Below are 17,389 nucleotides of genomic sequence, written 5' to 3'. Positions count from 1 at the left end.
GAGGACTGAAACCCAATGTTAGAGGCACCAGTCGCCACCTACTGTACACGTGGGAGTACAGTCGACCGACATTAAAAACCTGAGCATCAACATGACTGCTTACGTGAATTAATAAATCGAAGTATATGAAATTTAAAATAGCATTTACAACATTTGTGAAGTTAAATGGAAACAGAGGTGTCTTCCTTACGTATATTTATTTATTTATATTTAAAATAAAATGGCTGTCTTTTTCAACCTGCAGCCCGTACCTCATAGCATACTTTTTCTGTTTATCTTCACTGTTCTTTTCTGAGTTACTCCATCATTGAGTGAACTTACATATTTAATTTTTTTTCTGCAGAATATATTGTACTGATGAAACACAGTGACAGGTCTGACCTCTTCTTTAAACTCAATTCAACTGGCTGAGGTGACTTTGCTCTGCTGAAACACACTTATTGCTGCTTTCTATCTCATTATGAGCCATCAGAACTACTCGCTTCTGTTAACCATTCATCAGTCAGTGGTTTGTAAACATTATATCAGTCCACAAAGTATTTGATGTTGGATTTTGGTTGACAAAAACATTCCTCTGTCACACTTATCCAAGCCAGTTGGAGACCTTAAACTTCCAAACTTGAAATATTATTTTTTTGGTTTCACAAATGAAGCATTTGATTGTTTGGATTCAGAATGGCACATATAGGCTTACATGTCGGTTTACTGTCAGCAGAATATGTGCCCAGAGCCCCTACAAATCTTTCTTTAAAATGTATATTATGTACTGTTGTTGAAAATTAAATAAAAATAAAGTTAAAAAAAAAAAACAAAAAAAAAAACATTACGCTAGTTGGCTGGCATTACTTTGTAGAACACTGACACTTGAAAATCATATGTAATTACCCCATAAATATTATTAGTAATATTTTAATTTCCCCCTATATCATTAAGTGCTGTTTGGTTTCCATACCTGAGACTCATAACTGAAAATGTGGAGGGCCAAAACTGAAACTTAATGCTGGGCTTAATGTTCAGATAATGAAAAATAATCAATAATCAACGGTTATACATATACATAAAGAGTATTTTTACCTAACAAAAAATAAAACAGCATAAACGGCGATTTATATTTTTTTTTATATTTTCCTATTTTGAATTTTCTTTGAGAGAAAAATAGATACATAGATACATAGTTCAAAAGTTTAGAGGAAGCGCTGCCTGGCAGGCCAATCTCAGGGAGAATTCCCAATAGGCTCTGTGCACAAGCCTCGTGACGTACTTCCGATTCCGCCTGAAATCGGCAAACCAGTTTCCGGTTTACTTCCCTCTCCAGTCAAAACAGCGCTAAAATAAATACAAGGAATGAAAAATGAATCAACATCCACGAAAGAAGACGAAGTATAATGTGAGAGGGACTTTTAAGTTCCAGAAGACGGTGAATGGCTCTAATGAGCACTGTTGTGTGCCACTTTGTGCCGGCTCAAGTCGCTATAACAGCGAGCTTAGCTTCCACTGCTTCCCGAAGGACACTGAACTTCGTGCACAGTGGCTGCAGAAAATATGCAGGACGGGATTTTCGGTAACTCAGCATACGAAGGTATGCAGCCGACATTTCGAAAATGCCCAAATTCGAAATACCCCCAAAGGTAGACGGGTTTTAGCAGCAAACGCAGTGCCAACACTGTTTGAATGGAACAGTTACACAGCAACCAAGACAAGAGCCGGTGTTTGGGATCGCCGCCCTCGACTGACATCAAGCCCAGAAACATCACCTGTGCCCTGATCTTTGTCTGACACTGAAATGGACATAAAGTCAACACAGTTAGCACAACAAGTAACAGTAAAGAACATACGAAGCAAACACAAAACTAAAAAATTAGCACGTTGCTAACGTCAGCTAGTCAGCTAACGTCACCAATAAATCACTTATCCTCGTACTGGTGAACGTAACTAGAGATGTAGAGACGAAACCCTTTTTCCCGTTTGCTCTTCGGAGCAGGAGAGTGGGCATCCACGATACGATGAACATCGTTGATAGATATCTTTGACAGATTTTGCAGGCATCTTGTAAAGTTCATTGTGATGACTAGCTGACGTTAGCAACGTATGTTCTTTACTGTTACTTGTTGTGCTAACTGTGTTCAAACAGTGTTGGCACTGCGTTTGCTGCTAAAACCCGTCTACCTTTGGGGGTATTTCGAATTTGGGCATTTTCGAAATGTCGGCTGCATACCTTCGTATGCTGAGTTACCGAAAATCCCGTCCTGCATATTTTCTGCAGCCACTGTGCATGAAGTTCGGTGTCCTTCGGGAAGCAGTGGAAGCTAAGCTCGCTGTTATAGCGACTTGAGCTGGCACAAAGTGGCACACAACAGTGCTCATTAGAGCCACCCACCGTCTTCTGGAACTTAAAAGTCCCTCTCACATTATACTTCGTCTTCTTTCGTGGATGTTGATTCATTTTTCATTCCTTGTATTTATTTTAGCGCTGTTTTGACTGGAGAGGGAAGTAAACCGGAAACTGGTTTGCCGATTTCAGGCGGAATCGGAAGTACGTCACGAGGCTTGTGCACAGAGCCTATGGTCGTTTCTCAATACCAAGTACGCCAAGTTCGGACTTACGAACTTGGCAGTTCGGACTTAGCAAGTTCGACCTGGGAGTTCAGTCTCTCCAGGACGGGAGGACGCAGGATGGTCATTCTGCAATAGGGACGGCAGCGTACTTGATGACGTCACCATCGCGGCTCATCTGCCGGTTATCTCCGAAAACTTTGGAGCAAATTTTAAACTACGCGCTATCGTGATGAATCGACCACAGATTTTAAATTTTAACATCCACTTTCTCACATAAAATAATCTTAAAACCACACTCCGTACTACTAAAACAGTAGTATTTCGAAACTTGTAACTTTACAGTTGTGAGTCCTCTCCTCCGCGATCGTTGCTACGAAATGCATTCTGGGATACGTGGCTGCCCCAAGTCCACACAAGTCACCACCCGATGCATCCTCGATAAAATGGGAGGGGCAAGAACACATCCGGGTATTTGACTGTACTTGGCGAGATGCGGACTTTTTAATTGGAACAGTACTTGGGCTCAGACTGATGACGTTTCACAAGTACACAAGAACACAAGTACAGAGAAGAACGCATATTGAGAAAGGCCTTATTGCTATTACAGCAGTTTGGTCGGCCACGAAGAAGAAAAATACGAAGAAGAAGAAGAGCAGCAGGAGGAGGAGGAGGAGGACATGCGCAATAGTGCGGGCGGCAGTAAGGAATATATGACGTCCAGTTACGTAGTCAGCACCGGACTGAAGAAGCTCAGTGTAGTGTTGGAGCTGTTTCTCCACATGTACCGATACAATATATGAAGTTTCGGTATTATACGTCCATCTCTACTCGTCACGTGCAGTATAATTATTAGTCAACTTGTCCACAAAGACATTTACTCTAATGGTGCTTGAGACAGTTATTTGTTGACAGACTGGAATTTAAAATGGCCAACTCTGCCTGGTCAGAAAAAATACTCCAACTCCTCCGCCGAATGAATAACTTTTATCAACCGGGTGGGTGACTGACAGTGTGTCAAAGTATAATATAGTCGACTCTATGAAATGTTTTATTAAGTAACCACCTCCATCTTATTTCCACAGGCTCCTGTCGGACCAGCTGCTTTAGGTTTGAGATAGATCACGCGCCTGTAGGTTGGGTTCCTCCTCAGGTAGCTTCACTGTTGACTCGGTATCCAGAGGTGTTCAGTCCGCCACGGGATGGCGCAGTGTCACTGTGTGCCGGTCTGGACTCGTACGAGAGGAGATCTGAGGCTGTGGACGCTGTCCTGCAAGCCATGAGACACGAGGGTTCCCTGGGCTGTCTCAAAGGATGGAGAGATGAGGTGAGCACACGCCTGTTCGAGCCCGAGGGAGGGCAGGTGTCATGGGAGTATGTCTGATGCTGTTTTTAACTCCCACTCTGTATGACACTGGCCAGAGGGAGCAGATCATGACCACATTCACCAGTCAGGGGGTCCTTGGCATAAACTTGTTGGTGGGCTTGTGTCAGGTCGAATAAAACTAACTGGCTCTTGGTTTGGCTGTTTTAAGCAGTCTGAGGATTAAACACATTGTTTAGGAATATTCACCATGTGAGCAAAATGGATACTAGAATACACTCTTGAACTTAGATTTTATTTTATTTTATATTCTAATTATTTATTTAGTCAGTCTGAGGTTGACATTGTATTTAAGTGGTAACAAATTTGCAACTGATCAAATTACTAAAAAGCTGTTTCTGGGGCCCCTGTGGGTAAGGGGGCAGTTGGTGGTCCAGGCTTGCATTTCGTGCTCTCTGTAAATCTGTAAAATGAATGTGTAGCATTCCATTAAATGTGTGCACATGTTCACGGTTCCCAGAGAAAATTCTTCAAAGAATCATGCCGAGCTCTTGGTCTCTTGTCCATGGTCCATGGCAGGATTCATAAAACTAGTATGCAAGACACAAGAATGAAGTTTCAGGGGATATTCATGGTCCTCAGTGGATGACTTCTAACGATAGTTTCTTCCAACTTGTATGCTTGATTGGACCATGGACTGTGAAAATTAAAATGGCAACATTTGCAATATATAAAATGACCCTACACAGCTCATGTATCAGCGTAACTGAAGCATTCTCCTCTTTCAGAAGTACAGTGTGATGCCAAAATTCTCTGACCGTCCTTTGATGTGGATGGAAAGAGCTGCTACAAGTATGTTGTGGTACACAGTTGCAGCTCCACACAATGTTTGATCAGTATTAGTGTTGCATGAGCTGACCGAGATGCTGCACCACAGGTCTTTTTGGGGTGAAGCGGTACGGAGTCCATGTCAACGGCTACACTGTCAGCGACAGTGGGGAGGTCAGCATGTGGCTGGCTCGTCGCTCCCCGACTAAGCAGACATACCCTGGACTACTGGACAATGTGGTGAGTACAAACAGCAGCTGACAGTCTGTATGTGCTGTCATAGTAGATTCAGCAAACAGTGGTAATAGTTCAACATTTTCAAAGCTCTTCATATTCAGAGTTGCTTCAAGAAGGCTTGTGTTGTATCTTGGAAGGCAGCAGGTGGTCTGGCTGCTGGTGTTGGCATCAAACAAACTCTGATCAAAGAATGTGAGGAGGAAGCTTGTATCCCAGCAGCCATTGCTGAGAAGGCTCATCCTGTAACCACAGTAAGGTGAGCTTCACAACGCCACTCATGTAAAAAGACTCTGTTGGCGTTAAAGGATATTTCTGTTGATTTATTGTCAACAAAGCTAATTAAATGAACCCAAACCAGTGATGAACATATCCCACTAACAAGTATTGTGTGTTTTTCAAAGCCTGATATTATCTTCTTCCTCTGTACCACAGAGCTCCATTGTTGTCCAGAAACTATAAAAAACACATCACTGAGCCACTGTTGCACTTGGTGGCATTTCATTACCATGAATTGTGTGATGAAACACGCTGTAGTTTTTAATTTCATAATATTTGATGAAAAACCACAGTAACCAGCTGTTTTAGGATATTTCTGAGCCTTTTAAAATAGAAAACTATGTATCTGTGAGCTGTTTTTCAAGATTAACATCATCCGTAGGAACCAGTGAGCTCGGAGCTGAGGGCCACAGTCAGAACGGGGAAGTCAGAAAGTGTTGAGAGACGGACTAACACATTGTTGGTTTGGGTGTGGGATTAGTTGACAATCAGAAATAGAATTTTTCTTTTACTCACAGAAGGACACACATGCCTGCACACACAAGGAATGTGACACACATTCCTGCTAGTAGTCTCAAACTGTCCCAGTGGTAGAAAGGTGGTGGGAATGCACCAAGACACAGCAATGTGCCAAATACAGCAGTGAAGAAGACATGAAAACTCCTCAGGGCACCTTCAAGGGACAGAGCTGAAAATGAAAAGGTGCACTGGGACTGCTGATTGGTTAGAATGCACCACGGTTTCATCTCTGCGTGGCGTTCAGGTCCTCTGAAGAACCACCTTCATGGCCAGTGTCCCTCTGTTCTGCATGCTTGTTATTATGAAACAAAGCCTCTTTAGGTTCCACAACTGACCCTTTCAATATATTTTGTAGCTACACCTACAAGGATGAAGATGGGGTGTTTCCAGAAAGTCAGTTTGTCTTTGATGTGGAGCTCCCTCTGGATTTCAGGCCCAGAGTAGGGGATGGAGAGGTGCAAGATTTCTACCTCCTGCCCATAGATCAGGTTAGCATTGCTGACATATTCTGAATAGTATTCCTATGAGATAACAATGTCATTCAAAGGTAGACGTGATAAAACTATGAGAGGGCTGTTTTGTGGTCGCTCTGTCCTGGTTTCAGGTGAAGGAACTGCTGGCCACTGATGACTTCAAGCCCAACTCTGCCATGGTGGTGTTGGACTTCCTCATTCGACACTCGTTTATTGAGCCTGACACAGGTTTGTGGCCATTGACAACTTTAAACTGATGAAATCAGCTGACCGGATCAGATTTCAGATTCTGTAATGCAGTCTTGTGTTGAGTATATGCTTTTCATTTCAGAGCCATGCTATCAGGAATTTGTGGCAGGACTCCATCAGACCTTAGAGTGAAGCTGAGGACTGTGCCCGCCGGCAGAGGCCAAGACACCACATACTGTGTTACATTGCTGTGTACATGCAGCTGAAAGAAGCAGAGAGCTCCTCAGCCTCCTGTTTAACTCAGTGGATTCTGATATTGTGTCGTCTGGAGCAGCCACCCAAATCACTCCGTTTACTGTAAGGTGAAACGTGTGTTTGGGTTTTGTCCACATCACTCCTCTCTTCAGTCACTCAGATTGTCCTGTTTGTTCATTTTGTCTCAAATCAGTTTCAGCTGCAAACTGTCTTTCCTAAAGTCCCTCATTTCTTTCAGTCAGGCCCCCGTTCACTTTCCCCATATTGTTCCCAAAAGAATTAACTTTGACGCTTGCATCGTGATTTATCATTTCAGGATGATTAGATCTTGTATTTTCCAATCCAGTGAATCTTGTCAAGCACCGTTTACTGTACATGAGGTTATTAAACATGTTTTAAGATAACAGCTCTCGATTTGCCTTTGTAAGATATTCCATCTATTTTTTCAGAAACAACTCAGTCTTCAAATTAGGGAAGAAGAAAACACATCTTTCCCTAAATTCTTTGGAAACTTTGAGAGCTCAACTAGTATTTCTACATTTGGCCACAAAGCGTGAGTCTGGAGTGACTGAGTAACCTGTGAGTGGAGCACAGAGCTATGATTTACAGAAATAACTGAATGTGGCATTTAGTCATTATCAGTTGCAATTTATTTCCTTTAGAATACATTAAAAAAGATGACTGGAGAAATGTGAAGATACATTTGTATACAAAAGAATAGTCCTTTTACAAATAACCAATACTTAAGGAGTCGCTTGCATTTTGCATTTCATTATTTGACATCATGTTTTTTCGAAGTGTGTACCACACTGACCTTTAGTTTTAAAATGTGTGCAAAGAATACAACGCAAGCCAGTAGAATATCACATAAAAGTTCAAATAACATACAACAGAATACAAAGTGGAAAAAGAATAGTCGTAGACATCGTGAGTGAAGTTGGAGAGTGGGAAGAAAACACACTTCCACTGTCACCCTGACATACAGGAACACCGTACAGTTCAAATAAAGGCTGATACTTAAATAATGGGAGAGTGTAGTAACAGCTGGACAGTGAGGGGGTGGAATGACCATACCATAATGTACATTTCCACAGCACTTTATCAGTTCAACAGAGTCACACTCGCTGCACGGTTCCTCTGAGAGTCTGCTGCCATTCATCGATGGTAACTTAACAGCAAACCTGGAGTGACTGAAAACGATCTGAACAAATGATTCATGTGAAAGGGAAACTGACGACCGTCTGAGTAGTGATGGATATAATGCTGCAGAGATGTACAACATGGAGGAAGTGTTGAGTTTACATCAATAGAGTGGATGAGAAAACATGGAGCTTTCTTACTATATGAATTATACTTAAACATCTTAAGACGGGAAATTAGAAAGACAAGCTCGTCTCTAATATAAACCTGTGTTACATTAAGGTCTGGTCCTATCTGCAGGTGAGATAAAGTAAGGCCTCACTACTGGACAATTTACAGTAACTGTTTAGAGGATAATACAATTTAGTCAACCCTTTAACATCCAATTGTATACAGTGTGTTTGACAATCCCCATCAGTTATCTGACTGGTGCATTCATTAACACGCGTGGTCTCATTGCCACCATGTATTCATGCCCTCATGCCAATCAAGCTCTCAGCTTTTTCAGTGAATCAAAGCTGTATCAAATACGACACACTCATAAACAGACTCCATGTGAAATTAGGTTGGTCTATGTTTCTGCCAGGAAATAAAGGAGAAAGAAAAATCCTAGAGAATGGAAGGGCAAAAACTGAAAGACGAGCACAGTCACACTGCAGGCTGTGGACGTCTTCCAACACTGAGCTCATCTCTTCTTCAGCTGGCCTCGACGACAAACCAGAGAGCTACAGTTAAGGACAGAAGAGAGCATCATACTCCTTTCAGAGAACTGGAAACCCTACTTAAAGTACTTATCGTCCAACACTTTTAAAAGCATGAGTTGGAGATATGTTCCCTTCTCTTCACATTCTCTAAATGTGAGGTCTAATGAGTCAGAAAAAAAAGATGACAGTTCCAAATTTGACAGGTAAAGGCTATAACCTTGGACTTAAATCTATATACTCCCTTTTTCCTTTTCATTTGACCTTCCTTTATTTCCCTTTGGCCTGGGTTGACTTTTCTCCCTCATCCCTATTACGACCCATTCAGATGTGCCCATCTTGGTGACAAAGCAGACACAGAGGAGGACGTTTTTCTTGGCTTGGTTCATTTCCCCCTCCCTCCCGATCCTGCGTGCGCTGACGCTCTAAAGCAGAAGGCAGCCGCTCTTCTTGCCTCGTCTCTTGGCTTGTAGTGCTGCCCTGGTGGCCATCTCAAACACATCCCTCACACCATCCTTTGTCTTGGCTGAGCACTCGAGGTAACCAAAGGCATTGATGCGGTTAGCCATGTCCCTCGCCTCGTCTGACTTCACTGGTTCCTGTTAGGAGAAACCAGAGTCACAGAGGAAGATCCGCTCTTTTAAAAAAAGGAGAGCTTACTATGGAAAAAAAACATCTTTTAGAAGACATTGCATGTTCACCGATGATCAAAATGTGGCATAGATATATATTCCTCCTCTGGTAGGATTAGCTTGAAATTCTGCACATACAGAACTCCACAGGCCTGACACTTCTAAAAGCATCTTAGTTAGCCCCATAAACTGACCTGTTTCATCTTAGCCAACTCTCGACGTGTGTGCTCATCATTTCGCAGGTCTTTCTTGTTTCCCACGAGAATAATGGGCACATTGGGACAGAAGTGCTTCACCTCAGGTGTCCACTTCTCTGGAATATTCTCTGCATCAGGCACAAGGTGGATATGTTGAACATGGAGCAGACGCAGACAGAACACTGGTTAAAAATAAATAAATATTGATGAAGGAAATCTCACCCAAACTGTCAGGACTGTCAATTGAGAAACACATTAGGATCACATCAGTGTCTGGATAGGACAGAGGTCTCAGTCGGTCATAGTCCTCCTGTCCTGCTGTGTCCCAAAGAGCCAGCTCCACCTATAACATGACAAGAGGACTCGTTCACTTCCAAGGACTCATGTAAGGTTAAAGTCAGGACTTGTTTAGCCTAGCTTAGCATAAAGGCTGGTAGCAGGAGGACACAGCTAGCTTGTGACATCTAAACTTCTAAAATATACCAACCAACACCTCTGGAATCTCATGCAGAAAATGCAATGTAAATGTGACTATTTGTGATTTTACGGGGAATTATACACTGGACTTTATTTCTTTGCTCAGTCACTTCCCAAAGTCTTGTCATCAGCTAGTTACCAGGCAACCACATAATGTGTTAAGGCCTGTAATCAGCTGTCATTATTCAGATACAGAGAAAGGCTTTGAAATAGGGCCGGGCTGATATATCAGCCAATATCATCTTGATGCTAACATACTGTATACTGGTATCAGCATGTATGTTGTCCACCTGAGAGCACTGACAAGTTTTCAAATGTCGAGCTCCATATGAATCTTGGTCACAACTTTAAGAAGTATATCCTCATTAGATAGATCATTATCAGATTGTTAACAAATTCCCCAATACTGATATCAGCATTGGCCTCAAAAAATCCAATATTGGTTGAAGCTACATTTGAAATAAACCCTAAGGTTCAGAGCCTGAAACTACACATCCCATGCTAAGTTAAAGGATCACTGTGAATATTAAAAACTTGAAATTTGTCATCGTAATGAACAGCTTACCTGTTTACCATCCACCTCAATGTCTGCCACATAGTTTTCAAACACTGTGGGCACATAAACCTCAGGGAACTGATCTTTGCTAAACACTATGAGGAGACAGGTCTTGCCACAGGCTCCATCGCCAACTATCACCAGCTTCTTTCTGATTGCAGCCATCTGAAAGAATAATAAAAGAATTTGAAGACATATACAAGGTCAGGGATGTTTACAGGCAAGTTCGGGCAGGTTTACCTAGCACAGTGATGAAGTACTTTTGACCAGAATTAGGCTATTCTGTCTATAGAGAGCCCCCAATGCAACATATTATGGATAACACTATGAACAGTTCTGAGGTGGAAACTGACCCATGAAATCTGAAAAGGTGGTGCTGGGGTGCATTCAGTGTGGAATACTGTGAACACATGTTCCTTAATCACATGCTCCTAAAATCTTATCAAGTACAGCTGCAGTGCTTCATCACAATTTATTTTTAGAAAAGTTAAACAACCAATTACTGTAAACTACAAGTTCCAGCTCTGCTCTCTGGCAACAACAACCTTTCTGTTTCCCATCTTCTCAAGTATGTAATTCACGGCACTTTTGGTCATTCAGAGCGAACAGCCCTGCATTAACACACCGTGCAGGCTATAGACAGGCTGCTAAAAGCGAGCTGAGCGAGATCATGAAACAGGGTTGACGAAGGCTGGTTTGAGTTATGGATCCTTGAGTTTGTAGTTTTATCAGACATCAAAACACCACACAGCAGTTTAGAACACCATGAGGATTTAAGGAAGATTATACCTCCATCATTTTATCTCCTGTTGTGAGACTATGGACTCACAGACTTCGCTCTATAAAAACAATCTACTGCTCACTATTGGCAATGCACCTTCATTAAAATGGCAAACCAATTCTTTGTGGCTGATGGAGACTGTGTTGCAGCCATAAGATAGCCAGGTTAAACTTTCTGATGGACGGCCTGGTGTTATTTTGCTGGAGACCTCTATACTGAGGCCCCTGCTGTAACAACGGATGTGCATAAACATTTTAGGATACACTGCTGTTCTACTGCCCAACGTCAACACGTGTCCTCTCAAAAGCAGCAATTTCATCACATTCACTCCCCACTTCAGCATATCGACCTCCACTGTCTCCACTGTTTCATGTGAATAGAAACAAGTCAAATTGCATTCCTCAACACAACACACAACCAACAAAATACAAATCATCCAACTTCAATGTGGGCCTGACAGCAAAAATGGGGGATGAAGCATGAAGTTACCTCGTTGAGTTGAGGTTGCTGCCAACAGTCAACTCAATGAACAAAATACCTAGCAGTAAATGACAGCACAGCATGACAACAGACAGAATCACTCTTCTTTCTTTTATCAAAAGTGATCTAAAGCAACATGCTGGGTGTTGGTAAAACATATGTTGATAAAACAATCCACAGATTGAGTGGCCTAATGAAAACAGGTGTCTGTCACTGTCACCATTTTTAATCCAAAGCAGGTTACTCTAATCTATATCTGTAATAGATTTCTTCACTATTCATTAAAGCTTCACAGCTTTACCTACTAAAATTCTGCCAACACAAATATATTTAGTGGACTGATCTCCTGCTGATGGCATCATAAACAGTCGTTTTCTGCAGTTTTCTCTATGAACTATTCACCGCTTTGGAGAATGAACTGGGTGAACATACTGTTGGCAAAGATCATATTAGTGTAGACAGTAATGAAGCCTCAAACTGGCCTAACTGGACGATCTGGTAAGTTTACGTTGCAGAACTTCACTTCCTCTGTGTTTTTTTTTTTTTTTTCCTCAAATGTAAAGCGCTATATTATCTGTCAGGTTAACCTTCAGTGAATTGCTTCACGTTACAGATAACTTGTCATCCTAATGTTACCTCAGTTATACATCACTGTCCGTAACTGGCCTGTTTGCATGTGAATTCGTGGAGTATCGGCTAACTTCTAGCTAGCAGCAGTTTCCATTCCATCTAAGGAAGCTAATTATTAGCTTGCTAACTTTGCTTAGTTTTCGGGACAGCTGGCCTCTCGTCCAGCTGCACATATAAAATTAGGAAACCGCAACATGTCGCTTGATTCTAGCAGCTACCTCGACGTACAAAGTAAGGACAGACATATTATGAGTAATAATGTCAATGTTATTTCCCCGTTTTAGTAGATATACTCGCCTTTCTTTAGTTTTCCTGTCGGACCTAGCAGTCCCGCCCCCGACAGTGCCACGAAGATTGCTCCCGCCCACATAATATACTTTCAGCCAATAGGACGCAGTAAAATTATGAGTGAATAGTACATTAACCAATCAATATAATACGTACATAAACTCGCCCAGTTTTCTTTTACCCTGGAGAAAAATGAAAGTAGTTTTTCACCGGGTCAAGCCTTCCCTGTTTACATCCACTGGATACCACTCTGTTCCTAAAGACATTCATATGACAAATCAAATTAATTGAATCAAGGCATGTGAAATGCTAAAATTTTAGGTGGTATAAATGTAAAGATTCTAAGTTATCATATTGATTATTGTTCATACACAGAAATTAGCAACATATTTCAGGATCATTATAGTCAAAGAATGTTAACATACTTCTTCTTAACCCCGTTGTGGAAAAAGAAAGAAAGGAATATACAGTGTATCCAGTGACTGTGAGCTGAGGTTTAAAGGGATTTACTTAAAACAGCACACCATTAATTTAGCATTGCTCTTCCATAAAGTTTGGAGACTTGCAAGAGACAGATCTTAAAAACAGCGGTCAAAATCAAAGCAGCAGATATTCAGACTGAAGTTCCTTGTATGGGTCATGCTTGAAAGAAAATGTAAGATGTTAGAAATCAATTATAATTATTAACCCAGGGAGACTTGGAGGAAGCTCCCTCCGGAGCCAGGCACAGTGACTACAGCATGTGGTATAACTACTGCATATGCATACTGTGTGTATATGTACATGTTCTGTTGAATGACTGAATAACTCAAAAGGGTTACTGCAACCTTTTTGCACTGGATTCTGTTGTTCAGACTCAATAGCTAAGAAGAGCCATGCATGCCCCTCTTTGTGGCCTTGTTACTGTCAAATGGTTGTCAAGAAAAAAAAAAACCTATGTGACCATTGTTGTGTAGAGTCTTGCTTTCTAGCATGTTCACTGTTCAGACAATGGAGACCAATAAGAGCATTTATTTATTCATCAAAATGGAGACTGATTTGAAATTAGAATCCATCAGACTACGCGGTACTTCCTGAAGTCTTGTCCTAACAACTAAGTTGCCAGGTTTGGTGTTAAGACTATTCTGCCTGTCTGGAGACCAAAACCAGTGTCCATCATTTCTCATCTCACTCTTAAAAGAAAGGCAGTCGGTGTAATTCCCAAAATATGGATCATGTGGCGTTGATTAATAATGCATTCTGGTGAGAAACACTGAATACAAACAAAAAATTTGCTAAACAGAATTTTTCATAAGGCACCTTTACTCGACTATGTAGGTGGGAAATTTCCAACCTTACCACTAAGATGCTGCACTCAAGTGACTGACAAGATCCTTAGATATTTGTGGTGACCTCTGTCAAATTCCTTGATACCTTTAACTTCAGCAATTGATACACAACTGGCAATCATTGCATGCAATGGTAAATGTATGTTATTCTGCCATAATGTGTGTAAATGACTACACTAACCTACATGCAGTAATGGGTACGTGTAGTCTGTTAATAAGAACAAACAAACGTTGGACTTTATCCCTGGTTTCTATTGGTACATTGTGCAGTATCTTTTTCAGTGGTTCCCTTCAACACATTTATCTCTGACTCATAACCATCTGAATCCAAACCACATGGTTGTGTCCAAAATTTTCTAAAACTTATCCTGCAACTCTTACATACTGAAATTAACACCCCACGGGGATGTTGGGGCTCTTACAAATCATTCTTTTGAGCTTTAACTGACCGTTATAATGTTGCATTATTGACATTTACATATCTAACAAAGACAAAGCACTGCTTTATGCACACTACATTTCTAATTACATTGTCTTTGGGGTGATACATTGTGCAGAAATTTAACACAGAAGTCACAACACAAATGAGATGACAGAAAGTAAATAAATGGGTTTTAAATCGTATTTTTTGACTGAGACCAGAAAATTATATCTTGACCTTTTTACAATTTTTCAACTCAAAAAAATAGTAATGTGCAAAGAAGAGCTGCAAAAAAAGCACATCGTATTTGTTCAGTTTAGGTTCCCTCAAAATACATGTCTCATTTCATTGTTTTTCCCCATACTAGGCACAGCTCAGGGATGGCAATGTCAGTTGTTCTGTGAGTTGGTTCAATTGCTGTGGAACTGTGTTCACACATTCATAGTACTCAGAGGTGCAGAGACTCCTACTGACTTGGATCTCCTTTCTTGCACCAACAGCAGGCTAAGGTTTTGATCTATTCAGTGAAACATATCAACAGTTACCTGATGGATTGGAGCAGATGTAACAGTTCATGATCAAATACATTCCCTGTGTTTCAGGCAAATATCATAACTTCATTAGTTCAGTGTGTTAGCAAGCTGAAGATAGCATTTAGCTCCAAGTGCCACAGTATGACAGTAGCATAAGTAACATACTTAATGAAAACTAAACTATGAAAGCCCATCTCCACCATTAAAAGGATGAAAATCTGGCCTTCATAATAAAATAAAATATTTTTCGTCATAATTATGAGATAAGAAGTAAGAATTATGAAATAAAAAAGCATTGGAGAAATTTGACATGAATTTTTCGATTCAAATTGAAGGGGAAATTGATTGTGTGTAATTGAGGACGACATGGCTTTGCAATAGATGAAATTCAATGCACCCTTGACAGGATTTTGAGCAAGAAGCAGCTCTGACATGGAAAGAATAACACCAATTTGGCTGAGGCAGCGACCATCATTGAACAGCAACTGGAAACATCTGGTCAGTGTCATGTTACAGGTGGATGCTCCAAAAAAGTCAGTTACATTTGACAGAGAAAAGGTTTGAATATAGCTACAGTTATTGGATGGTCAAGGTGTTGATCTGAGGTCAAGAAACAGGCTGCACAGGCATGTTCACCACAGCTGCTGTCTGGCTCATTGATGGCTACGACAACTTTAAACCACCTGGAATTGCAAACAGTGGACGTATTGATGGATTTTCCAGTAAGATATGGCTTGAAAATTACAAAACAAATAAAGACCCAAAGAACATTGCTGGATACTTGATGGACTCTGTGATCAATGCTGGTGGGAACCCTGCCAAACTCAGACTTGACTTGTTGTCAGAATTATGTTTTAAACTGCGATGAATGCAAATATATTTTCAGTTTTGTAGCAAAATATATGTACACACAAAGTGCTTTGTTGTCCTTACATCATTTCTTTGTAAGAGCTGAGTGAAAATGCAAAATCCCACATGTATTAACTGAATTATTTATTTAAACATTTAACTGATCACAGCATAGAAAACTGTATGTTTTCATTTGAACTGCAATTCCATCTTGCTACAGCAGGGATCCTTTAATAGTAACAGACCACGCTGTCTTTTGGTAAATTTGCACGTTTATATAGTTTCATAGAAATTACTTGCATTACCTGCACATACCTCATACTGCTTATACCTCATGCCAATTGCACTACTTGCATATGTTTATATTTTGGATATTATGACTATTTGCACTTCTGGTTAGATGCTAAACTGCATTTCGTTGTCTCTGTGCTGCACCCTGACAATGATAATAAAGTTGAATCTGAGTCTAAATAACAATAACAACTGAATGGAAAGTAAAGTAGTACTTGCAATGTGAAATTATAAAAAATACCGAAATTGTAATGAGACTGGACGATCATGTGACTTGTATTTGTCTTGCTGTAAACAAAAAAAAAAATCATTTGATTTTAAATGAATGTGAGGCTGAAGTGCTGAAGTAACTCTTTCTCACGTTACCTTCAGTAAGAAAATGACTGAAACATTGCTGTTGATAATGAATGTTTTATTTGCTTGGGTAATGTTTTCAAACTGGTAAAATACATTTAGGACACTGGAAGAACAGCAATACGTGAACAGGTAATGAAATACACCTGTTATTACAAAAAAAAAAAAAGTAAAATAAGCAGTTGTCATATATTTGCCACAGTAAAATACTATTTCTTTTCTCTCACTAATGTTCACCCAGCACAGACTGGTGAGGGGATGGGGCACCAACACATTTCCTCTGGATTACTGGAGATCACACTGAGTTATGGTCTGAGAGTGTGAATGAGATCTTACATGTCTTGGCTGTCCATTTTACAAGTTATCACTCTGTGAGGATATGAAGGAGTTTTACAAGGAATCCTTTATTACAGGCAGTAAATATGGATGGAAGTTAAGCAACACAAGACATTTCTATTTCCCAGTCAAACTTTATTACAGTGTTAACAGATCACAACACAAGTTACATAATATCATCAGCACTATGTTGAGAGGGCATCAAACAGCTGATCTGTATCCTTGATAAACATTTCAAAGCATAAATATGGAATAACTGTCTGACAAGTAAAAGCCTCTCAGGTGAGAGATCCTAGTTACTTTGAAAAATAACATGGCAGATACTGACTGATCCATTTCTTCAACTACACAAGCAAATTACTTTATCAGTCCATCCTTCAGTCATGTTGACCTGCTCATTTAAAGGTTTCTGACTCGTTTGGAGTCGCTGGTCTGAAGGAACTCTTGTGTGGACAGTGTAGCCTGCGGAGACAGAGGCTACCGCACGTGCAGGCCACTATTGATTACTTTGATGAGTTAGTTAATAGTCCTTTTACCAGACATAATTGTTTGACAAATGTTTCACATGTTTCACTGTCTGTTTAAAAAAAATGTGTTTACCTTCCATACTGTGCTACATGCTAAGATGTTAGCTCTGAAAAGTTAGCTTTCTCCTTCACTGTGGTCTGTCACTTGTCACAAATGTAAAACAGAGTATGTCCACGGAGTTTAGTCATAAATATTAGCCTAATAATATGTGAC

At 40.5% G+C, this 17,389-nt stretch overlaps 2 protein-coding genes across 2 annotated transcripts; one reads left to right on the top strand and one right to left on the bottom strand.

Moving 5' to 3' along the window:
• Positions 1-3,242: 3,242 nt before the first annotated feature.
• tpk2 (thiamin pyrophosphokinase 2) lies at positions 3,243-7,061 on the top strand. Its single transcript, XM_076741224.1, has 8 exons — positions 3,243-3,551; positions 3,639-3,880; positions 4,666-4,729; positions 4,815-4,945; positions 5,080-5,198; positions 6,093-6,225; positions 6,342-6,438; positions 6,542-7,061. The coding sequence occupies exons 1-8, from the start codon at positions 3,482-3,484 to the stop codon at positions 6,589-6,591; spliced, it is 906 nt and encodes a 301-aa protein (XP_076597339.1). The 5' UTR covers positions 3,243-3,481; the 3' UTR covers positions 6,592-7,061.
• Positions 7,062-7,281: 220 nt separating this feature from the next.
• On the bottom strand, positions 7,282-12,607 carry LOC143326981 (rho-related GTP-binding protein RhoA-C). Its single transcript, XM_076741078.1, has 5 exons — positions 12,546-12,607; positions 10,367-10,522; positions 9,547-9,667; positions 9,322-9,452; positions 7,282-9,094 (listed from the first exon to the last, which is right to left on the bottom strand). The coding sequence occupies exons 2-5, from the start codon at positions 10,520-10,522 to the stop codon at positions 8,921-8,923; spliced, it is 582 nt and encodes a 193-aa protein (XP_076597193.1). The 5' UTR covers positions 12,546-12,607; the 3' UTR covers positions 7,282-8,920.
• Positions 12,608-17,389: the final 4,782 nt, after the last annotated feature.

The sequence above is a fragment of the Chaetodon auriga genome, chromosome 10 (assembly GCF_051107435.1).
Source record: "Chaetodon auriga isolate fChaAug3 chromosome 10, fChaAug3.hap1, whole genome shotgun sequence".
NCBI classification, from domain to species: Eukaryota; Metazoa; Chordata; class Actinopteri; order Chaetodontiformes; family Chaetodontidae; genus Chaetodon; species Chaetodon auriga.
This window is presented reverse-complemented; position numbering and strand designations above follow the sequence as displayed.